At 38.2% G+C, this 24,939-nt stretch overlaps 1 protein-coding gene across 3 annotated transcripts in view; it reads right to left on the reverse strand.

The window, feature by feature from the left end:
- Positions 1 to 426: 426 nt before the first annotated feature.
- LOC127450812 (mitogen-activated protein kinase kinase kinase 14-like) overlaps positions 427 to 24,939 on the reverse strand; it is a 30,716-nt gene continuing 6,203 nt past the window's right edge. The window contains exons 1-17 of one of the 3 annotated variants that reach the window (XM_051715192.1): positions 16,112 to 16,271; positions 13,538 to 13,693; positions 9,053 to 9,315; positions 8,829 to 8,868; positions 8,519 to 8,714; positions 7,887 to 8,249; positions 6,906 to 7,040; positions 6,670 to 6,799; positions 6,350 to 6,478; positions 4,629 to 4,727; positions 4,390 to 4,547; positions 4,064 to 4,214; positions 2,747 to 3,106; positions 2,499 to 2,608; positions 2,100 to 2,238; positions 1,259 to 1,359; positions 427 to 1,149 (exon numbers count right to left, since the gene is read on the reverse strand). In XM_051715192.1, the coding sequence (XP_051571152.1) occupies positions 913 to 1,149; positions 1,259 to 1,359; positions 2,100 to 2,238; positions 2,499 to 2,608; positions 2,747 to 3,106; positions 4,064 to 4,214; positions 4,390 to 4,547; positions 4,629 to 4,727; positions 6,350 to 6,478; positions 6,670 to 6,799; positions 6,906 to 7,040; positions 7,887 to 8,249; positions 8,519 to 8,714; positions 8,829 to 8,868; positions 9,053 to 9,305 (2,601 nt within the window). In that variant the 5' untranslated portion in view covers positions 9,306 to 9,315; positions 13,538 to 13,693; positions 16,112 to 16,271 and the 3' untranslated portion in view covers positions 427 to 912. Of the gene's footprint in view, positions 1,150 to 1,258; positions 1,360 to 2,099; positions 2,239 to 2,498; positions 2,609 to 2,746; positions 3,107 to 4,063; positions 4,215 to 4,389; positions 4,548 to 4,628; positions 4,728 to 6,349; positions 6,479 to 6,669; positions 6,800 to 6,905; positions 7,041 to 7,886; positions 8,250 to 8,518; positions 8,715 to 8,828; positions 8,869 to 9,052; positions 9,316 to 13,537; positions 13,694 to 16,111; positions 16,277 to 24,939 lie in introns of those variants that run through there. The other 2 variants (XM_051715190.1, XM_051715191.1) reach the window with 2 other exon arrangements.

Consider the following 24,939-nt stretch of genomic DNA (forward strand, 5'->3'; position numbering starts at 1 on the left):
CTTTATAAACAGCATTAAAGGGGTACCCATGTATGCTGGGGTCTTATTGGCTGCTTTCCCTTCACTCTCCAATCCAATGTATCCATTAAAAAAAATCTTAAAATTTTTGTTTTGTATAGAAATTTAATTATAGGCGTAATTTATATATGTCTCCAAAACTTTTTAGCATTGAAGCATACATCAAAAAGTCTTTAAGATCATGAAAAACATACATTCAGTCAGGTTTGTTCAGACCTTTGACCCATACTATATGGAGAGATTTACAAATGCAGATCTGTTGTGTACTACATGATGCAGGACTTCTTCCCACACATTTGACTGACTTCAAAAAGATTCAGTTCAATGAGATTATCGGTGTAATTACATTTTTATAAACAGCAATTTTGAATTTTTTTCCAGTCATAGATCATTAAGACAAGTGCTAAAAACATCAAAAAAATATGTTTCATTTATTAATACAAAAAGATAAAACATTTAAAAATCTAAATCTTAAAAATACAGCTAAAACTTTCTTCTTTTCTTCCTAAAAACAATTTCAGGCACCTGGATATGCATCTACGTATGTTCCACAGGTAGACTGTTCTGACATAAACTAATTCATATATTCTTTGGGTTAAGGCATATACTTGATTGATCAAAAACCTTAAAATGTATTTTGCTATGAAGCATAAAATTACTTCATGAAGGCTCATGATAATGTTAACAACACAAGGAGGCAAGAACAGTTTCTCTTAACTTTAAAATAGTAAGAATGTAAACTGATAATATGACAATGGCTCAAAACATTTCTGACAGATGGATGCAGACATAGATGGCACAAGATAAACTAAAGACAAAAATGTATCTTAAGAATTCCAAGTCATCTAAGACAGGAAAAAGGAGTTTATAGAAATTGATCTGGGACTAAAGAGATCAGTCTATGGTCTCCAGCACCCCCTCTCTGATCCTCCAGCTCCATGACATTTTGCAGCAAGAGCTGTGTTCACAGTCTGGGGCAAGCGTGCAGCAGGGGTTGTTCCTGTACTGATGATAATGGATGCTGTTAGGAGCAGGGACACAACGCAAGAAGAGGCTTTTTTCCTGAACCTCTTTGTCATGGGCCACCAAGCAACCATCCTCTGTTTGCAGGCTGAAGACGCTCTCTGAGATCTGCTCGAAACAGAAAAGTATTATAACTTGCAAACACATAGCAGTAATGTAGATAATATGGATTTTGCATTTAAATGAGACAGCATTATTGAGTATACATATTCTTTACCTGATCGCTGATTCCTCTTGCAATGTGGCCTACTTTCACCCTGGGCGTCTCCCGAATATGAAAGCATTTCCCATCGAAGTCCCTGATGTAAACATCCACCCCTGAAGAAACAAAGAACAGAAATGAGCGTGGTACAAATAACCTTGCCCACTTGTCTGATTAATGTCATCTAAAATATCTTCTTGTTCTTCTCATAGCTCACTTAACTGCATTATGTGTAATAATGGTTCATCTTGACTGGGACGTCTTTGATATACAGTACTGTGCAAAGGTTTTAGGCACTTGTGAAAACTGTTGTATAGTGTGGATGTCTTCAAAAATAATGCCATAAATAGGTTTTCATTTATCAATTAACGTCATACAAGGCACAGTAAACATAAAACAAGCTAAAACATTATTTGGTGTGACCACCTTTGCCTTCAAAACAGCACCAATTATCATAGGTACACCAGGAAACTGTGTTTCTTGGTTGTTGGCAGATACGATGTTCCAAGCTTCTTGGAGAACTCGCCACAGTTCTTCTATCTATTTAAGCTGTCTCCATTTCTTCCATTTCTTCATGTAATCCCAGACTGACTTGATGTTCAGTGGGGAGCTCTGTTGGGATCATGCCATTTGTTGCAGGGTTCCCTGTTCTTCTTTTCTGATCTATTATATTTGCAAAAGGAATGTTTGGGAGTCTAAAATGTATATTTCCTCTTGACACACTAAAGCTGAAGATATAAATAACCATCTTAAGACAAATGTTTTTGTGAAACATCTTATTTGCCTAAAACTTTTGCATAGTACTGTATATCGATGGTTGACATTTCTCTCAAGTGATTAGGGCTGGTTTACACACCCTCAAAGCACCGGGGAGGAGGCTGATGCGCAGGGACGAGCCAGTCCCTGCTGAAACTCTGGCCATCTTGTTGGCTGTTGTAAGAAAACACGCCCGAGCTGAGATCATCTCCAGGGCCAACTGACCAACGTCCTGAATCCTGGAGTAAAAAAAAAAAAAGGCATGAGACCCTTTGAATTTCACAGGTATTTTGGGTTATGAATGCATACTAAGATTCTCCAATTCTGTTATTTACTAGCAGCCAACAGGTGAATGTTTTCAGATGTGTGAATTGATGATGACAGTAATCAGCTGTCACTCTTATCAACTACAATGTATTTATTAGACATGTATCAGGTTTAGGGGAATTACAGGCTGCTTGTATTGAGCATTCTGAACATGAGGCCTGGGTTTGTTTACCTTCTTGTCCCAGTATTCTCTAGTGGAGAGGCAGTCGCTACCAAGGCAAGAGAGCAGCTGCTCCTGTAGCTCAGCAGAATGAGGCTGGGAAAGGCTGCTCAGGAAGAAATCTACAGATAAAGTGAAAGAGAGAACAAACAAAGTGTCACTATTAGTAACTATTAGTAATTAAGGAGCAAAGTTGATTGATGCAAAAGTTCACTGGCCACTGTGATCATCATGTGATCACATGATGACTGGTGACTCACCTCTCTCCAGTCTCCATAGCTCTTGCTCAGGCACTGTGGGTTCTGGCTCAGTCTTGCTGATTATTCGTGGGTCAGGTGGAGTGGCTTGAATATGGAGCAGTGTCTCTGGAGGAGAGTGGCCCTCATCTCTTCTCTCATCTTCTGTCTGTTTCCACTGTTTCTCCACTGGTTTCTCATTGTCTTCCTCACCAGCATCTCTCCTCTTTTGCTCTAAGTGCATCCGCTGCATCTGAGAGCTATGGGAGGAGGTAGTGTAGTGGGATGTAGTAGGTGTGGTCAATTGGGCGGGGTCAGGTCTATCTGGCTTCGCCAGTGGTTTCTGATAGGTTCCTCCTCTTGCAGAGCTGTGGAGTCCCCCGACTGCAAATAAATTGATGACAAACATTTTAAAATGTATTCTACTGAATGTAATTTATATATATATATATATATATATATATATATATATATATATATATATATATAAACACTGATTTGTTTATGAACGAAACACAGCTAGCTAGTTCAAAACAGAGAGTTGAGAGCGGTGAGAGTAGAGTTGTGCTTGATGCTTTGGCTTCTTTTGGATCTTTTTTCGCTGTGGAGAAGAAATAAATGAAGTGGCTCATTTTTGTCTTACAGGGGTCATGACATGCCTTTATTTATTATTGTAGTATGTTCCTTGAGGTATTTGTATAACATCATCATTTTTCACCCTCATTCTGACCCTTTATCAGAAACTGTCTGTTTTGGTGCTGCTTCTCCTTTAAGAATTGACAGTAAATGGCCATTGTTATGATTGGCTCTCTGCACTTAACTGACCTGCTCTCTTCTTGCCACTTCACTGCTCACCACTACTGTGCGCTACAGAAGTGGTAAGGTAAATTAGGTGTTGATGTGCTGTTGTGGAGGTGGTCCGATGCAAATACAGCTTCTACCACAGTGTGATATCACAATGTGGAAGAAGTAGATGATGAGTCATTTGGCAGCTTAGTTTCAACAAATGCTCTTTTTGCAGTGAGAAGGAAGTTTTGAGTTCTGAAACTTACAGTATGTTTTTTTATAGAACAATGGCCTTTTATATTTGAAAATTTGATTCCTCATATCATGAACCCTTTAAACATGAGATATTTAATATTACAGTATTTACTTGTTTGTTTAACTGTTGTACATAAGCAATATCACATTCCCAACTGTGCGGTTGTGCCGTACCAGCCTTGTGCTGAATCACAGTTGTGCTGATATACAGCACAATAGCACACTTGCTCATGTGATATTGTTTAAATATACAAATATAAACAGTACTCCAGAGTGTGTTGCATGGCATTTTATCAATACCTTCTTGAAGTGCTTTCGCCGTTTTAACAATGAGATCTTTGGCGGAGGCTCGTTTGATTGGCTCTTTCTGAAGTCCTGCTTTTATGACATCAGCAGTATGGGAGCTGCAGTCACATGGTATATCCCTCAGTGGTGGTGGCTCTTTAGCTATCTGTTACAACACACGGAATGTATGTACACTTTTTAATGGTCCAACAATGTTCTGAAACCAATATGATTTGCATTCACTCATAAGCTCAATTCCTTGCACACTAAAAAAAAAAATTTACATAAAGAAGTGAGAAGGGCTCACTTAAATGGTCAGACAGTATCCAATCATGCCTTACCTTGAGGCAGAGTGGACGGGAATAATAGCGGGTCCATGGATGACAGCCGTTGAGCATGTGCAGAAGCATACAGCAGCTACTCCAGATGTCTGCTTTTGAAGAACGGGGTTCATTGAGCACCACCTCGGGTGCCATATGAGTCTCTGTGCCTTTCAGTCCTAAACACACACATAATTACTTGTTAATAACTCACTTAAAATATGTGTTTGCAGCTGTTATGATATCACCACTTTACTTACCTTGACAAAAACTAAGTCCTTGTTTATCTAATCTCTCTGACTGTCCAAAGTCACAAAGGAATGCCTCTTTTCCATCCTCTGATAATAAAACATTATCGGCTGAAAAAGAGCACAAACAAGAACATAAAGTGAGCTTCTTTGCCAAAAACAACCCAGAGCTGCCGCAGTTTCTGTTTGTTTTAGGGCACTGCCTACATTAGTGCATCCATTGGTCATTAAAGTCAATTTGTGATAGCATTCACAATCCATTTAATTTCTGCAATGGCGTATTTCCAAATGAAACTGGAGATTCAAATCACTCCCCCCTCCCTTAAACAGCATCAGCAACCAGTTCTGAGGAGACTTCTTGACCGTGATGCGGAGTTTGAAGGTCAAGTTCACCTTTGAAAGCATCTTGATGTATCCCATTCTTTTAAAAATCTATCATTACTTGCTATTATTGACATAACCTGTTTATGTTAAAATTAACCAGCATTAATTTATTGTGCTAACTACTGGCACGACTTCAGAGAGGCTGCATTATGCACAATAGTAGACTAAACAATGTCTAAACAGCTATTTGGCTATTGGTTAACATTACCCAACAGGTTAACATTAGACAACAGCCTGTGTAGCCTAGGTACCATCAGTCAAAAAAGAAAGTTTAAGATTCAGAGCATCACATTTCTGTAATGTAATCCTGATAAGCTTTGCACAATAAGACAATGAACATGTATTAACAAAGTAAAAGGATCCATTTTGATTTCATGTTGACTATAAATTGTAAATGTGTGAGATTATTTTTCAGCACTGACATTGTTTGCCAGTTGGCACATCTCTTCCCATAAGTCTCTGCTCTAGCATTGGCCGTTTCCTGGAAAAGTTAAAATGGGTCTCTGAAAGACTTTCGGTTTCTAAACTGCAACTCACAACTTGTCAACTGTAGAAAAAAAGAAAAGATTAAAACTCTGATTATCAAAGAGTCAGTATATTTAAACACAAGATGGCGCTGTAGGTGTCAGACTAGAAATGTTTGTTGTAGTGCTACAATTTTACTCCTCTTTATCAATTCAAATGGATTAAAAAGACAATTCTTCTCATTTATTCTCTAATGTCCTTCTGCATTATGGATGGTCATTTCATCCAGTCTCATTTCTTTCTCTTGTTCTCTCTTTCCGTATCCCACCCCCCCCCCAACCCAATGAGTCACGCTGTGGGAAATTCCCAGTCTCGACTGACTGTGAATACTACATTTCTACAATGGCATTTGAAACTGAAAACCATTGATTTTAAATGATTCAAGCTGCTAGGTGTCAGTGTAAGTCCAAGATGACACAAAGAAAAAAGTTACTGAGTGCACCTTCAAATTGCACATTTAAAACTAATTCTTCATATTGTTTATGCCAATAGGTAACTAGCTCAATAGAAACCATGTGTCATATTTTAGCATAAGTCTGTGTGTCAACTTTGAAAATAACCAAGTTTCCAAAGAACTGAAGCAGATCTGTGAGAACAGACACCACTGGGGGAAGTGAAATCAAGAATGATGGGACATTGATATCAATTTTCCACATAAAGTGAATTGAGACACCCTGGGTTAGCCAAGAGAGGAGAGAACAACATTCACAAGCATTTGTGACTTGTTTATAAGACTCTACTTTTAAGGATCCTTTCAAATCCCACTCTTCAACCACTCAACTCTTTCAGAAATGTACACAGTCCGGTCTACATTCTGGAATTACCTTTGATGTCCAGATGAAGAACGCGCTTCTTATGCAGGTGGTCTAGTGCTCCCAGCACCTGCTGAAGGTAGTGCAGGGAAAGATCCTCTGGAAGACGGCCTCTCTCCTCCACTAGCTGCCCGAGAGAACCTGCACAGAGTGCAAAAAGAGCAGATCAAACATGGAATCAGCTTTCCCATCTCTCCACAACATCCTTTGCCCTGGATAACTCAAGTACTGAAAAGTTTACCATAGCCAAATTTACTTGCATTTGGTACTTGGCGAGTGTAAATTTTAGACCCTGCATGTAAGCGTCTATGAATGTGCTTTTGTGTTCTTACTGGATTTGAGGTCCATGAAGAGGATGATGAATGGACCTTCACGTACCACTCCAAAGAGTTCCACCACCTGAGGAGACTGCAGGGCACTCCACGAGCCCACCTCCTCACTGCTGAAACTCACTAACGGCACCTGAAAACACATTCACACACATTTACGGATCAAACGTACACAGACTCAGCAATGGCAACTAAAAATTGTGGAAGAGAAGGGTGGATATCAAGGTGGTCAAAAATACCTTTTTGGCAGCACACATGAAACCGGTGCCTTTGTCTTTGATGCTGTAGACCTCTCCAAAGGAGCCCTGCTTTAGAAATTTACTGCGTTCATACTCCCGTCCCTCTCTGTACTCATAGTTCACCGTTTGTAGCCCCTAAAACAAGGGATTTGAGATGTTAGGAAGCCATGATAGTTTATGCTATGAAAGCACTCCTAACTATGTGTTAAACACAAGGAGTCTGCATGCATGTATAGTGCTGCATTGTTAACTGTTAACATAGAACTATTCAAAGCGTGAATCTCAAGAAAACTGTCATATTTCAACCCAAATTTTAGGTCCATTAACATATTTAAATATTAGATATTAATTAAAATAACATCCATATTGCAAAGTACATTTGTAAAGTACTGTAAAGAAAAAAATAATTTAATTTTTAAAATATATTAATAAAATATAATTTACTTGTATTTTTCTTTTGATTTGGGAGTGAAGTATGTCTCAAAAAGGTCATGGATATGAAATATGCTATTTCTTCATGTCATTATCACCCGAAAAAGCAAGATATTAAAACACATGACCTGTACAGTGAGTGTGTGAAAAGTTTATCAGTGTTTGCTTATTTCTCTTTGTGAGGAAACTCCCCGAGCAGAAATAGGCTGGTGAGATAAACATGAAACCTTGCAGAACGCAGCAAAACAGGAAATCGCCACACATGCAGGCATGTGTGCTTGTGTTTCTCACTCTCTCTCACTCTCTTCCTCTCTGTATTAGTATGCTTATGTTGTCTTTATCTTTATTGTCTTTCTAGAGGTGTTGGGTTGTGTGTGCTTGTATGACTGTGTACTCATCCGTAAATTTGCATTTTAGCATGCAAGACAACTGGTCTCTGCATCATGCTCTTTCGGTATGAGTTCATCCGTGTGTCAATTTCAAAATGCCTCGTACAGTACGTGTACCGTGTACATTTGCAGTGGTTTTGTAGCATCTCTTTAAAATCACCTCTTTAAACAGGATCCCTTCATTCTTGTCGCTCTCCTGTCTCTCGTCCTCATCCCTCTCTTTCTCCTCCTTCACCACATCTTTGATAAAGCTGTATACAAAGCAGCGATCTTCTGTAGTAACGTAGTCCCTCAGGGCCGTCACAGCCAGGGGACATTCTTTCTCACTTCTCAGTGGAGACTTCAGCTCTTGGCTCTCATGGGCATAGCTCTGGCAGGAGGAGATTCTCGATAAGGAGGTCCGTCGGGGCTCCCACTGATACGAGTACGATGGGCCTTCTGTTTCCTGCACGGACACCCTCTCCGTGCTAAGGGCACTGCTGCTGTATGTACTGCTACTGCTGATGCACACTTGGTCTCTAACCTAACCCAAAAGGACACAATAAATGTGACTGGACAATTAGAAATAACACTTGCCAACCACTGTGTAAAGAAAGACTAAAGGAAGTTGATATATCATGAATGTACACAAATGTATGAATATCAGTGTTCCCCTTAGATCTTTTGCTTCAGGACTCTAAGGAGAGCAAAGACAATCTTTGTTTAGACTGTGAGATACTATATGCTTATATACAGTATATTTACCTTTCTGTCCCTCAAGTCTATGATAATTACATCTAAATTCAGTCTAACCTGATTAAGGGATGAAAGGCACTCTCCGCTGTCCTGTTCTGGCACTCCAGTGCGTGTTCTGTCTCTTTGCTGGTTTTCCTTCTCTCCCTGTATCTGCCACCTCTGTCTCTTACGCCGCTTCTTTCTGGCCCGACTGCAGGAGACGGAGCCAAGAAGGGATGAGGTGAACCCTCTAATATGTGGGCCATTTTTGTGGCTGAAAAAGATTCAGTTAAAATGCTTTAGAAACAGGAGCACGTGTACCTATGTTGTAGTGATAAATGTATTCCTTATTAATTATAGAAAATGTGTGTCTGTGGGACATTTGTACCTGCCATTGGGGCAGAACTCCTGTGAATCCTGGGACTCACCTATACAAAGAGGAAAACAATTCAGCAATTCACTCTTAATTCAATTAAGAGTCATTTTATCCTTAGGATTCAGAATATTTGGGTACATTTTCTATGCTGATTGTACTGTATGTAGATTACAATTGTTCTGAATTATCAATGCAATTGTCAACCCAGTCCATGCTGTCCCAAAGTCAGTACTTACACTCTGCCTGGGCAATAATGGATTGTTTCTCCATCCCATGTGTCCAGGATGTGTCCACATGTTTGGCAGTTCCCTGACAGATGACCTTCCACAGGAAGGGATTGGTCAACGGATCCATTTTGTCAACCTCTCCTCCTTTACTCTCTGTGAGGGAGGCTGGAATGGAGCTTAGGCAGTTGAAACCTTTGATATCACTTTGGGCCAAATGGGAGAATGGGACGGTGGAGTTTAATATTCTCTTTTGAAATTGCATCTTTGAAAATCTACAAACCACAAAGAAACAGGAGGGAGTAAATCAATTAATCAATCAAAACTGCATGCAATTCTAATTGCTCACACTGAACATAGCAGAAGTTGTTACATTAGTAATTAGGCTAATTGCATTATTAAACTTCACAGTGCTTAAAAGTGAAGTATGGAATTTCTGTGCCTCTACGCATCAAACGGAATTACAAAAATGACTCTTTCAGACAGATTTCCCGAACACTTGCCAATCTTCCATTGGTTGGGCAAACATACAGTTCCATAGGCATTGCTAGACCCAATTTAGGAGGGTCTTCAGCCCCCCTAAGTGTGATCTCATCCTCCCTTAAACTGTGACTTTGCAATCAGTATGCACATGTGTGATCACCCATCGTGAGCTCTTTAACAGCAGCAACACTGTGCTAGTGCTAAGCGCAAGACTGCTTTGGTGGCTTATCCCACTTGTAAATACTGACTATAGCGCAAGCCAACAGCATTCAAGTGTGGGCTGTGAAGTAGCATATCATTGTTTCACCCACAGACCGAATATGGCTCTTCACTGAACAAGTCGGTAATTTGAGTTTCGATAGACAATTCGTGAACAAGTTAGGATCAGCGTCTTTTGAGCGACTGAAGGAGATGAGGAATGTTGTTAGTTTAGTTCGGTAATCTCATTTAACAAGGAGAGAAAGAAACTGGATGAATTATGAGTGAAAGTGATTGATCACATTACAATGATATCAGGATGTAATTAAAATTTGTAATTATTTTAAGGCAAATATTGTTGTCTTTTTTGTATTGCTTGAAAGGCATGCACAGCAAAAAGACAGATTTGCTTTGTTGACATTTGTGGAAAAACATGTGATCTCTAAACACTGCAGAAGTTTCTGAGTAGACACAGATTTTAATAATAAGTATAATTAGACTTGTTTCGGTCTTGAATGACTCTGTCTTCATAAATGGTTTAGTGACTCACTAAAAACACATAAAAGACTTTCATTTATTGCAAAAATGGTCACTCGATTTATGCCACAATGAACAAATCTGAACAAATCTTTTGAATGGTTTTAAAAGATTTGAGTCTCGAGCTAATGACAGAGGGAAATCATCATCTGGAGTTAATTCACTCCACTAAATAAAATCAGCAACCAAGCTAAATGTGATTTTTATTGTAGGTTTCTGTAGTACTTTAATCTATAGAAATGTAATTACTGATTAATGATCTACAATTTTGGCAAACAAATGGAGAGCAAAAAAAAGGAATGATTAGGACAGATGAAACGTGTTGCCAGTAAATAGAGTTATATAGGGTTTGTCTATGTCTATGGTTCTTCAAGTAGTTTTGGTTATTTTATAACGTTTAAGTGTTACTTATAGAAAATGACAATATTCTGAATGAATAATAGCTGGCTACCTTGATGTAAACAGTTTAAAAACAGACAAAACACTTTCTCTGCAACAGAGTGGAATTCATCAAATGTGCACATTTTATAGTGCCACTGGGGGATGAGCCCCCTTAAGATTGAAATCCTAGAATCGCCCCTGGATTGTTTTTATACCACTGGTTGTACTAATGTTGCTACTGTAATGTTGAGCTGCTTAAAGGGTTAGTTCACCCAAAAATGTGCTTATCTTTAAGCCATCCCAGATGTGTATGACCTACCTTCTTCAGCAAAACCGAAATGAAGATTTTTATAACCCCATTTCAGCTCTATTTGTCCATACAATGCAAGTAAACGGGTACCATCAGGCTGCTGGCTGGCTAATGGTCCAAAAGGCATATTTAGGCAGCATAAAAGTAATCCGCACAACTTCAGTCAATCAATTAATGTCTTTTGAACTGAATCGGTATGTTTGTGTAAAAAATAAATAGATCATTGAAACTATATTAACCTTAAAAAAATCACTTCCTGCCAGAAGTTGATGCATCACATTACCGTCACGTGACGTAAGTGCAATGACGCGTTCATGCGAGAAGTCAGAAGCTTGCGCTTTGTATACAACAGAAGAACGAACATCACGCAGTAGTTAAGTCATTTCAAACAGCAATCCAGCGCTGGCCAGAAGCAACGATTTAAAGTTAAAAACATTTTAACTATCAATTTGTTTCTTATACAAACCTATCAATTTGCTTCAGAAGACATTATTTTATTTTCTGGAGTCGTGTGGATTACTTTTATGCTGCCTAAATATGCCTTTTGGACCGTCAAACAGCCAGCAGCCTGATGGCACCCGTTTACTTGCATTGTATGTCCAAACAGAGCTGAAATGGGCTTATAAAATTCTTCCGACTTCTGAATTCTTCGTTCTGCTGAAGAAGGAAAGTCATACACATCTGGGATGGCTTAAAGTTAAGTAAATCATGAGAGAATTTTCATTTTTGGGTGAACTAACCCTTTAAGATGCTAAACCAAACAGAGCAATATTCTGATAGCACCACAGAGCTACAGTGTTTACAGTTTTGGGGGAAATTAACATATGAATGGCTTAGTTATAACTGTCTCTGCATATTAAGCTTGCAGAAAATATTTTAATTTCCAAAGAAATGGCACACTTCTCCATAAAAAAAAAAAGACCTATGGAATGCTCTCTCATGCACACACATAGCCTGAACATAACCGCTCCATTACCACACACCTGGCCTTCTCAAACCAGCGCTGGTAATGCTAAATGGAAGGGGTCGGTATTTTCTTTCAGACTAAGGTTGCAACGGTATGAGATTTTCACGGTACGATAACCGTCTCAGAAAATATCACAGTTTCACGGTATACGTTATTATACAATTATTATTATCAGTTACAATGAGCCTTAAAGTAGTGAAAATAGAAGTTTTTTTTTTTTTTTTGGTTGAACAAACGCTTTATTATAACTGAAACTTGAAACCTTTTTTTTTTAATGGAAGTATGTGTAAAAAAAAGTCTCCCTTTTGAAAATAAGTACAATAAATAGAATAAATAAGAAAGCTAACAGAATTTTAATAAACCTAATTATAAACATGATAAAAAAAATAGCATGTAACTATATCATGTTATATAACTAAAGCATGTTAGTTTACATGTTAGCATAGCATGTTAAATGAACTACCAAATGAAAAATAACATCAGCTGTGTGAGCTTTAAAGTAATGTCCTATGATTATTAATAATTAACATATACTGTAGGTGCGCGACAGCACAGCCAGACTGCTCCTGTCTGTACCTTTAACTCAGTGGTTCTCAACTGGTTTTGCTTCAGGACACAGATTTTACATTGGAAATCAAGTGGCGATCCACCATAGTAAAAACGTAACCTGTATTTAATGTATCTGGGGCGCATTTCCTTTTATGTTGCATAGTTTTGTTTGTGGTTTTCAAGTACAAGGACATGCATCAAGTTGTTGATGTCAACAACAAAAGCAACAGGAACCCCTTTTACAAACTGAAGAGCATATTTACTTATATGAGCCCATTATTATCCCGTTTGTTTCCTAATTTCAAACATAATTCAAACCGAACTTACATATTACACCGGAGGAAAGGTTCCTCATTACCATGGTCAGGTCAGTGTAGCTAGTCTTAAATAATAGTAAAAATAATAACAAATTATAGTATTTATGAAAAAATAAATACTAGCTGAAACACATCATGAAAAATGCCACTGTTGATATAAAATGAGGTCTAATAGATTCTACCATTAGATTATTTCATATGAAACTATAACATTTTGTCAAAATATAACAGTTACTTTTACTCATGTAAAATCGTGAAACAATTTTGTAAAGGTGATGTATAATGGAAAAAAAAAAATTTGCGCATAGCACAGTGTTGCTCTTTTCCTCCTCAGTGCTGTTTGGTATGTCAGGGCTGCCTACTGTTTGAGAGGTTCGACTTGACTTCCTCCGTAACGCTTTAAACTAGAAAAGTCTCACTAGAATTGAAATTGGTCACTTCAGTTTTGAGGTCTGCACTCCGCAATATCGAGGGAAGCCCGGTTGTTGCACGTGCACGCCAGAGAGCAGAGTATATCACGATCGCGAGCTGGTTCCGTTACACTCTGGCGAAAGTACAGATGAGAATCCTTTAGCTGATTGCGAGATTATCATTAAATCTGCCTCAGCATTCCTAAATCACTTGGGTGGCCGCCGAAATATCTTCAATGGGAGAACCATGGCATTGTTCATTCCCTGCTGTCCATGACCCAGTCCGAATAGACCTGCGACCCACCAGTTGAGAAACACTGCTTTAACTCACACACACACACTCACTTATGTCAGACCCCCTCCCCTTGCTTCTCTCTGACATTTTCTCCGCTGCATGTGTGTGTTGGGGGGGCAAGTTGACGAATCTGACAGGCAGTCGAGGAGGAAAGATGCGCACATGCAGGTAAGATTCTCCGTCTGGTTGCATTTTTTTTCTCAATACTGTAGATAAGCAAATGTACATGGAATGAAAACCGTCAATTTTCATACCGTGGTATACCGTGAAACCGGTATACCGCTGCAACCCTACTTCGGACATGACGAGGTGATACATATTCATTTAGCCGTCACGCAACAGTGATTTGCTCACCAAGCCTGAACTTTGTACCTGCTGAAAGTAACAGAGGACACTGCTCTCAGTGTTTGCTGTCAAGACAAAGACTTTATTCTTTACTTTAACACTTCCTTTTCCCAAAGGTTGATCTCTGAGAGCCAGTCACATCCCCCATCAGCCGAGGACGAAACCTGAAACGCCTGCTTCAATCGCTTATCAAGATGAGGTGGGGTCTAAACATACCACTTCGGCTGTGTTTTGACACTGTCTGACAGTATGATGCTGTTTTTTTAAAAAAAAGGTGTGGCTCTCAAGACACACAAGCAAACCAGTTTAAAGCTAAATCTGATCAAGGACTCATTTTGGTAACGAAAAAGACCACATTTCGAGACATTATATCAGAGCTGTATCTCTGAGTCATTACACAAAGTTAGCTTGTTATCATAAGCCCAACACTAGTGACTATTTCATGCTACCATAATGTGGGTAACTGTGGGAGGTGAACATATCGAGAAGATCATTTTCCTTATTTGATTGATCCATGATAAATCTTCAAACCAAATTCAGCAGAAGTGCACAAGGTGTGGTTAACACTTTTTCTCAACTTCCTCATTGTTGCAGAAACAGAAATATTTTTGTTTGTGACACTTGTAAGGTATGCATCTCTATTACTATTGCTTATACTAAGGGTGAGGGATCTGAACAAGCCCCATAACCCATAAGTATTAAAAGAAAAGTTCATTCACAAATGATAGGCAAATTCTTTCAAACTTGCCTCAAACTCGTGTGACTTTCTTTCCAACGCGGAACACAGATGAAGATATTTTGATGGAAATATAATGTGAATATTTCCATACAATGCAACTCAATGTGGACCAACACTTCCATGCTCCAAAAAGGACATAAAGGCAGCATAAAGATAATCCATACGACTAAAGTGGTTTAATTCATGTCTTCTGAAGCAATAGGATCGGTTTTGGGGGAAGAACATCCCTTTTGGAACTTGGAAATGTTGGACCCCATCTACTTGCATTAAATAAGAAAGTATCTTATTCTTCTTCTGTTCAACTGGAAAGATCTTTTTAGCCTGTAGGAAACTCTGCAAAATCTCACGCAGTTACAGCCTGTTGCATCAGTGAGCCTTCAAATGACCCTAGTTAATCTGTCCCACACTCTCTCTCTCTCTCCTGCTGTCCCTCTACAGCTGCATACCTCTAAACTAAGTGAAAACAGGCCTCCATCTAAAACTGATCACGTCATCCGTATAAATGCTGCCAACTGCTCATTGGATGCAAGGAGCTGAATCGTCCATTTTGATTCCTAATAGAGAGGCAGTTACATCATCAAAATGACTCCTGAAAGGACTCAACACTGTGGGAACATAAAACTAATCTTCTAACTGCTTTATAGACAATTAATACATGAGCAATGGAACAATGTAGCAACATCCACAAAGTCATACACAAAGACAAACAACCTCTAGTTTAATTTTGCAAGGTGTGAATAAAAAAAGACAGCCCAATAATAACCAAAGCCTAAAACCAGCCAAATGACCAATAACATTTTTTACAATATATCACTATATCACAATATATTTTTTTACATTCCCTATCATGCATTGAACACCATTTCAACTGTAAATTCACTGTACAGTAAGTAGTTCAATGTTTCCATAAAAAAATAATAAAAAAAGGAAAGAAATCATCTTACCTGAATACTGACTGGAGGGGAATGGGGTGTATTTCGTTAAACAAAACTATTTACATTTTTAGGGTTTTATTCATATGCTTTGAAATGTCTTGGTCCTTGTCATACAGTCTCCCTACCAGAGCCCCTCCCTACACTGTTAACCATCTTAGCAGACAGTCCCTCCACAGGAAGAATATAAATTGGGTAGTGCAAAGTATCCCATGCAAACATTTAATTCAAATATAATTTATGCAATTTGTCAAACCTTTAAACCGCAGGAAAAAAAAAAAAACAGTTTAATCCACTGTAATACCGAGGACTTGGCAACCCTGCTGTACAGTTCCTCAAATTTTAAACTGTGACCTGTTTCACACAGCATTATCATGTGAGTGTGCAAGTTACCCAAGCAAAAAATAAAATCATGAGACAAGAAGAGTGCCAGTGCTGACTGTCTTTTTAATTAAAATTATCTTTCAGCCATGCTTCCTATAGTCGCTTGCATTCACCTTAACAATGATGCCAAAAGTAACATATTTAATCTAGCAAACACACAAAAGTGACTCACATTTACTGAGTACATTTACTGACTGAGAGAATGTGAGAGAGAGATAACATACCAGTTAAATGTTGTTTATGCAGGCTTCTGTTTTTCAAATGCATAAAGCAAGAGAATGCATGTTCTCCTCTGAACTTCACACCTAATACTCGTTTACTAACACAACAGTGTGTTCAGTCCCTCCTCTCCCTCTCCTTTAGTCAGTGTGTACCTCTAATGATTGATCCCGCTGGCTCTCTGCCATGTCGAGTGCGGCTGCGCTCTGTTTGGACAGGGCTGATTTAGGGGAAATCCATCTCCACTTCCCCTCCCTGCTCTCCCCTCCTCCTCCTCTCTGAGGCAGCAGAGAGGCCTCTCAACAACTTCACCTGCCTGAAAGCCTCCCATTCTTTTACGGAAATGTCTTTTTAACCAAGGCTGTAACCATGTCTTGAACATTGGTGGGGACCAAACCATTTTGGGGGTGGGGGGCTCACGGGTGATGAGGTCACAAATATAATGGTCCTCTTTGGTCCTTTAATATAGTAAAGGCGCTGAATGCCAGAGGTGGGTAGTAATGTGCTACATTTACTCCGTTACATTACTTGAGTAACTTTTTGAAAAAAAAAAATGTACTTTTAGAGTAGGTTTAAAAGTGGGTACTTTCACTCTCACTCAAGTAAATTTCTAAATTTGATTTTTTTTTTTTACTTTTACTTCTTTACAATGGGCGGCGTTCCTGTTGTTACATTACTGAGTTTAATTTTAGTTAATGTGTAATTTATTACAAATATAATAAATTAATAATTATTAATAATAATTATTAATTATTATAATTTATTATTGTAATTTATTAATTTATTATGAGATTATTGAAGGCTGCAGCATCAAGCTCTTCAAAGCTTCAATTTAAGGCAGCATGTCAAGGTAAGTTTTGGCTCTAATGCTAACATGGGTTTTTCTGTGTAATGTGATGGTCATTTTCAGGGTGATAATGTAACTGGGCTCTTATGACATCAGTTTTTAAGTGTACATTTTTAAATCAGTGCAGAAATACATCAGTGCACATTGTCCCGCATGTCATGAGCAGTATTTACGCATTTACTGGGAACTATTGCAGATACTTCGGGTGGATTAACAGTATAAATCCATGTAAACATCCAAGTTAAGTGTAAATGCCTTTTGCTCTGCCGTTCACGTCATTGACAACTGGAGCGCAAACAGACAGCATTTCTGCGCGTTCACAGTGAGGGGCGCGAGGCACGCGCATGAGAGATGTGCGGGTGCGAGGCGATCGTATGGCAAAGAGAGTGGCTGTGTCCGAAATCGTTCACATCTCAGCAGTGAGTGAACAAAATGAGTGAGTGAATTCGGACGCTGACGTATACACAGAGTGTCGGAGCTCTGGGGCTGTCACAGAAACAACATCACATATACACTTTTAAAATACTTGTTATTCTTATTAAATAATATATTAATACAATAAATCTTCATTCTGTTTGTCATTTTTTAATATATACTGTATGTTAATATAAAGAGTAAACACATTTAAAAATGTATATGTATGTTTTGCCTCTCTATATTTTATAGTTATTTTAATCAAGAAATGATTTGTTAAAAAGTAATTTAATACATTCAGCATGAAATAAAACTCCTGCAATAAAATTGCAACATCCATTATGTCATTTGTGAAAGTAACGAGTTACTCACTACTTGAGTACTCTTTTAATTATATACTTTCTTACTCTTACTCAAGTAATTATTTATGTTAGTACTTCTACTTGAGTATTTTATTTTTTTTAAAGTAATTGTACTTTTACTTGAGTACAGTTTTTGGCTACTCTACCCACCTCTGCTGAATGCAATAATTTTCTGAATAAAGGATTTAAATGCGATAAAGGCCCGAAATTTTATAATCTTTGGTTTTAAAAGATTCATGTATTTTTAAAGTTCACACAGTACAAGAAAAACACTGTGTCTGCATTGCTAGCAATTTGCCTGTTTCAGTCATCTTTTTTTTCCTTTTAGTGCTATCTCAAAGAAAAGACTAATATAATTTGAATTTCTTTTCATTATTGATGTATTTGTAAAATTACATGACTGGGTCAGCTGGCTAGCAAATAGAAAATACACAAAATTATTTAAGTTGTCCCTCATTGTTTTTTCCTCCCAGTAGAATCTTAACACAATATTTTCTTCAAGAACCCTAACGATGCTCTTTTCCATATAAAAACAGTTCATATTTACCACTGCTGTCAAGGTCCACAGAGATTTTTTTTTTTTTTAATAAAAATACCATGAAGTAGTCCATACAACACATAGCTGTTGTATGGCCCCAGAAAGCTTGGAATATAGTGCACTTGTCATATGGACTACTGTTATGATGTCTTAATACTGAACCTTTAATAGTGCTTTATATTATTTGTCCTTTTGAAGATTGACAGCTCCTGCTCACTATAAACTGTTATTCTATGGAAAAGAGCTGCTTAAAATATCTATTTTTACGTTCCAAGAAAAAACCCACCTTACAGGTTATTAACAACATAAGGGTGAGTAAATGAGTGAGTAAAAGTACATTTTCTATTAACAACTGGTGGCTCATTTCTTTTTAGCACAAACCTGACAAGACATACTCAAAAGTAGACTCTAAAGAGATACTGTACAAAATTCAGAATTAATTAAAAGACATAAAGAATGTCAAAATCTTAAACTGATTCTAAATTATTACCTAATAATATTTGCATTAAGAATATGACACTGTCCTTGCCACAACTTAAAAGCACAACAGAAGTCACAAGTCACAGGTCTTAGCATGTTCTAGTTCTGGTCTGGGTGATAATGCTCTACTTTGTGTATTTTTATTCTATTTTATTTTTTATAGATAATTTTCTTAGACAATGCCAAGAGAATTTTCTAAAAAGCTACTTCAAAAGCCTACCAGATTACCAAATTCATTCAATTCCTTTACAATATACACACATTCACTCTTTGTCTTAAGCCTGATTCGCTGACAACTGCTTTTTTAATGTTTTCACATTCACAGTTATGAATGACATACAAATCACGTACTGTACATGACATATTTTCAATTCAAAACGGCGAATTTCGAAATGGTGAATAGTTTGCAGCCTTGGAAATTAATGTCGGTTGATACAAAATTTCAATCATAAAACAGTGGTCAAATATTGCATGTTTAGTTAGATACTTTCATCTCACATGACAAACACTCTTAACCTGAACTGCTAGCTGATGCGTGATGCTGGAATAATCCACAATGTTCCTGCATAGCATCTTAAACTTGTGTCCCGCCTTCATCAATTTGATTGGCTATCTCAAATGACATTGACGAGCGGTGTTAGACTACTCAGCACGGTAAAAATGTAACTTTTTTAAACCATTACGTTATTCCTGCAACAACCTAATGATAATTAGACAGCGGTGCATAATGGACTGCAACAGAACAGCAACAAGGGTATCAATCATTGGGGGGGACATTCTGGCCACCTTTTTTTTTATCCCCTTATTTCCCAATTTGGAAATTTTCCCACTACTTAGTAAGTCCTCATGGTGGCATGGTTCCACAACTCAATCCGGCTGGCGGAGGACAAGTCTCAGTTGCCTCCGCTTCTGAGACAGTCAATGCACGCATTTTATCACGTGGCTCGTACATGACACTGCGGAGACTCCACATGTCACTCCGCGATCCATGCACAAATTACCATGCACCCCATTGAGAGCAAGAACCACTAATCACGACCACGAGGAGGTTACCCCATGTGACTCTACCCTCCCTAACAACCGGGCCAATTTGGTTGCTTAGGAGACCTGGCTGGAGTCACTCAGCACACCCTGAATTCGAACTCGCAACTCCAGGGGTGGCAGTCAGTGTATTCTGGCCATATCTGATTATTGGGGTGGGGACTTGTCACCCTCAAAGTATATTGTGGTTGCGGCCCTGTTTTTAACAATGGATAATACGGACGATCTTCCTGATATCTTTCAGTTTGTTATGGGCATTTATAATCTAAAAGCTCTTTTTAGATGTCAAGCCCTGAAGGGGCGAAGACCCCTATTGTTTGCGTTAGTGTTCTTATTATTATTCCGCTCGAGTCTATGGCAGCCCATAGAGCCGCTTGCGGGAAAGTTATGAAATTTGGCACACAGATAGAGGACAGTCTGATCTGTTACCATAGCAAATTTGGCATCTCTACCTCAGACCCTCTAGCGCCACCAACTGCCCAAATTTGCACTCACGTTTATGTTAATACATTTTTAACCGTGAGTCCTAGAAACTAAATTCTTTTTCCTTTGATTCCTTGGCTCAAGACGATTCGATTGCACCCTATGACGTCATTCCATCATGAACATTTTTCCGCCATTTTGAATTTTCTGAAAAACGTACTTTTTCGAACTCGTCCTAGGCCGTTTGTCCCATTTGCACGAAAATTGCCCTGCCAAAATGGACGTGAGGGTATATCTCCGTAACACTTTAGCGTATTCATACCAAACTTATTATTTGTCATAGGCACCATGACTCGGGGTGCCTGTTCAGTTTCGGAACAGTGCCACCTAGTGGTCACGAGATATGAAAAAAGCAAATTTTTGCTTCTAACTTCTGAACAGTTTGTCATAAAATCATCAAATTGGTCTCATTAGATTCAGTGGGGTATAGCGAGTCCAATGATATGAAAAATTCCTATATCAGCCATTTTGGATGTCGGCCATTTTGAATTTAGACATAAAATGCTGTATTTTACAAACTACTTGGCATATAGTTACAAAACCCAGTATGTGTCTTTGGCACCATGCTCTGAAGGGACTCAAAAAGTTTCGGGACAGTGCCACCTTGTGGCCTAAAATTATAATGCTATTTCTAAAAATGCTAATAGCTATTGACTCCTTTTGCCTGAACAATAATACAATGATACCAATTATGTCATGATCGAGCAAACTTCCTGTCCGCCATTTTTAAATGTTTTGAAAACCTACTTTTTGAACTCCTCCTAGACTGTTTGTCTGATTTGCACGAAAATTGGCCTGCATCATCTAGAGGCACTCACGGCAAAAAGTGATTCACAGAATTTTGATAAACCATACCATTTTCGAATGGCGCTTCAACGAATTCTACGAAGAACGCACAAAATTGAACTTGAGGCTGTATCTCCGCAATGCTTTGAGGGATTGGGACGAAACTTGGTACGTGTCATCACCATTAGGCCCTGAGGTTACCTGCAGCATTTTGGCGCACTGCCCCCGACTGTTCATGAGAAAGAAAAATGCATATTTTGGCTTATAATTCTTGAACGCTTTCAAGATGCCCAGATACTACCTGAGCAGTTTCAGAACAGTGCCACATACTGGAAAAAAAAATTCTTAGTAGTAGCTATTTTTTATTATTTTTAAATAAATGGGTTTTTTATGATTGAAAGTTTACTTTTTCTAACTCACACACTGTTCATCGGACTCTAACCAAAAACATGTCTCAAAGCTTCTTTTGCTGCTCATGGTGGGATCGGGCTTGACCCTGATATCGCTGCTTGCAGCTATATTTCCTCTTGTTTCTTTCTTTCAAGAGAGCAAGCACCACCCAAAACCAAGTGTTAAAAGTATTTTCTTGTAAACAGTGGCGAAGCTCAAAATGCCCAATTTCAATGTAGTATTGAAGATCTGAATTTGATGCATAAATTCTAATAAAGAAAGGCTCTTTTCTTCCTGCAGCTACCTTACAATTCAATCACTGTCAAGCTTGTTACTTGACTTTCTTAAAATTTGCATTTCCATATCTGACCCTACAACCAATGTTGTAGTAAGAATACTTACAAGAGGTTATCTAATAATAAATGTAGCTGTTGATCTTGGGGGTTACAAATCAGAATGCAAACAAAAATGAAAAAGTGTCAGTTCTACCAAAAAATAAAATAAAATAATAATAGTAACGATATTAGAAGCTTAATGACTAATGTCTACATAACATCTACACGCTTCCCAGTTATTAAATTTTTATAAAACTGGTTTGCCTGCTTCAATAAATGATAGTTAAATAGGTCTGTCTTTGGAGAGGTATGTACTGTAAATACAATACTGTATATTTAGACAACCTTTTTCTATTACGGATCAGTGGATCTGACTGCAAGTTACTGTTTTCTTTTTGAAGGGAACAAAGCTGAATTTTTATGAGAGAAAAAATTCTTCAGAAGGCACAACACATATTCTGTCCAAAGATGTGTCAAAATAAAAAGGAAGAACACATCTAGCAAAGGCAATTTCACACTTCAAACTTTTCTAGACATGTTTGTCACAGTCATAACGATAACACCACAACTGGGAGTTAAACCAAACACCAAATCTGTCACTTCTAATAAACAGTTCAGGGAAATTGTGTGGTTTGCCTTTTAACGACCAGGCTAAAAAATTGTTATTGGGCGCTAACTTTTCCACACTAGTTACAGCATCAAACTCATGGCCTGTAATTATAAACAGGTTAAATGTAAACATGCAGGTTCTCTGTTTTGTTTTTTATGTCAGCTTCAATTTTTTTGAAGAAGTGAGAACACAGAGCCAGAATGATGAGAAAGAAATCACACAATGACAGAGAGTGGATTCAGCGAGCCATGTAGCATACAGAACTATGGATGTTTTGGGCAGCTCAAACAGGAACAGTGTGGTATTGGGGCCAGGGCCGAGAAGAAAAAAAAAAACACACATCCTAAGAGCTACAATGACAGCTTTTACAACTGTTAAGTGTGTGACAAAACAAATCAGTAAACCAGCTGGAATGTCCACTTCACAATGACTATAGGTTTCTGTGTGTTTGAGCTTAACTTGAACTGTAGTGTAGTTCTTTTATTGCAAGGGCAATTACAGAGCCTTTTTCACTGTATAGATAAAGGGAAGTGTCGATAAAACCGCAAACTAGAAATAGTTAAATATCAATGCTTTTGTATTACTCTCTATGGAGGAGAGCAGTGGCGACACTTAGCGTACACTATGCTCTTAGTCTTTGATGGATGCAAATGACAAGACAAACACATTTGGGTTTTTGCCATACTGCACTATGTTTACATTATATATTTAGTTAATCGGCTGTAACAGTTGTCATGAGTGTGCACACGTGAGTGTATGCATGTGCATGAATCCATTCACAGTCATATTTAATACAAATTAATATGTGCAAAAGTCTCTCATAATGTATATTATGTTCATCTATGTAAGCATTCCTGCATTACTATGGGAACAGTGTCTCAAAGCAAAGGCTTTTCGTGTGTTTGTTCTGTGTGTCTTGGTGGCATAGAAGGAGAGGGGCCCCTGGCAGGTATTCAGACAAGGGTCAGTGTTTAGTGGGCTGATCAACATGTCACAGATCTTGCAGGGCTTCAGGGCTTTTACTCTAAATCTCCACTTTCTCTTTACATTTGAAAGTCACATGTGGTGCCTGTTTAGTTTCACTTTCACATCTGAAAATGAAAGTTAAAGTGGAGATTTAGAGTAAAAAATGACTTTAATATTGTTCTGTTTCTTACACTATTATATTGCTTCAATGTTTCCTTTATGTGATTTTTGGAGCTACAAAGGTCTGGTCACCATTCACTTGCATTGAATAGACCTACAGAGCTGAGATATTCTTTATAAATCTTTGTTTGTGTTCAGCAGAACATAGAAAGTCATACACATCTGGAATGACATGAGGGTGAGTAAATGATAAGATAATGTTTGCGTGAACTATCCCTTTAAGACATCATATAATTTCCATATCTTAAACTTGTTTTATGCCCGTTATACAAGACAAAATTAGATAATCTTTTGAGAAATTCTATAATTATTAAGGTCTGTTGTGTTAGCCATTTAATCATTCTCTTCGCCCATCATGTTAATCAAGGGAGATCTGGAGAACGTCATGCGCATGAGAAACAAGCATTCAATGATAGCCTGATAGCTTGAAGTCAATCAAAGCTTTGATCATTTGTATGTCAAGCTGACATGATCCTTGGAAGTTACTGCTCGAGTGCAGACCTAAGTAGTGAATTTGGTAAGATTTAAAAGTTAATTTTATTCTTATGTGTTGCTGGTTGGATTTAATAAAGCGCACCACTCATCATTTCAATTAATTGTATGCCATTGCTTTAAGGTGTTGTTGATGCACTGGTCTGTATTAGAAAATGATAAATTTAGTCCTGGTTCACTTAGCGTTCACACTGGCATTTTTAACACCGAACCTAAAGATATGAAACAAAAGGCATCAGGAAAAAGTCACAATCTGATTGGACATCTTTTATGATGTATATTTTGTGACGGAACTTGCCGATCATCCAAAACAATGCTGGCTGCTGGGCGAAATGCGCTTGTTAGATTTATATATGTATATATATGGTGGTATTTTTACTATTATTTGTGGTATTATTTGTGTATTTTTACACAATAAAATGTGTAAAGGAGTCAAAACAGCGCCAGAAATTCCTCCATTGCTCACACAAACGAAGATATGCTGCAAGGACGGCTGACGGCAGTTCCGACACCTGTACCGAACATAGCTCCTATTGATGAGAAGAACCAGGTATGCTTGAGGTCAGTATTAGGCAAATTACTTCCTGTTTTTGGTCCATTTAGACGTCTTTGGTCCATGTTGCGTTCATATATCAATCGAACCGCACCAGAGTTCGTCTGGAAGCGGACCGAGACCCACTATTCAGGCGGTCTCGGTCCGCTTGTTTGGTGCACACCAAGGTTCGGATGGCAGCGTTCACACTTGTTCAAATGAACCGCACTAACAGAACAATCGCACCAGAGTTCGTTTTAATCAAACCAAACCTGCCAAGTATGAACACACCCTTAAAGAGACATTATTCAATGACATATGGATTGTGTGGTTCTCGTCTTTAGACACACATTAAACTGAACAACTTTTACTCTCAC

This window comes from Myxocyprinus asiaticus, chromosome 13 (assembly GCF_019703515.2).
Source record: "Myxocyprinus asiaticus isolate MX2 ecotype Aquarium Trade chromosome 13, UBuf_Myxa_2, whole genome shotgun sequence".
In the NCBI taxonomy this organism is placed as follows: Eukaryota; Metazoa; Chordata; class Actinopteri; order Cypriniformes; family Catostomidae; genus Myxocyprinus; species Myxocyprinus asiaticus.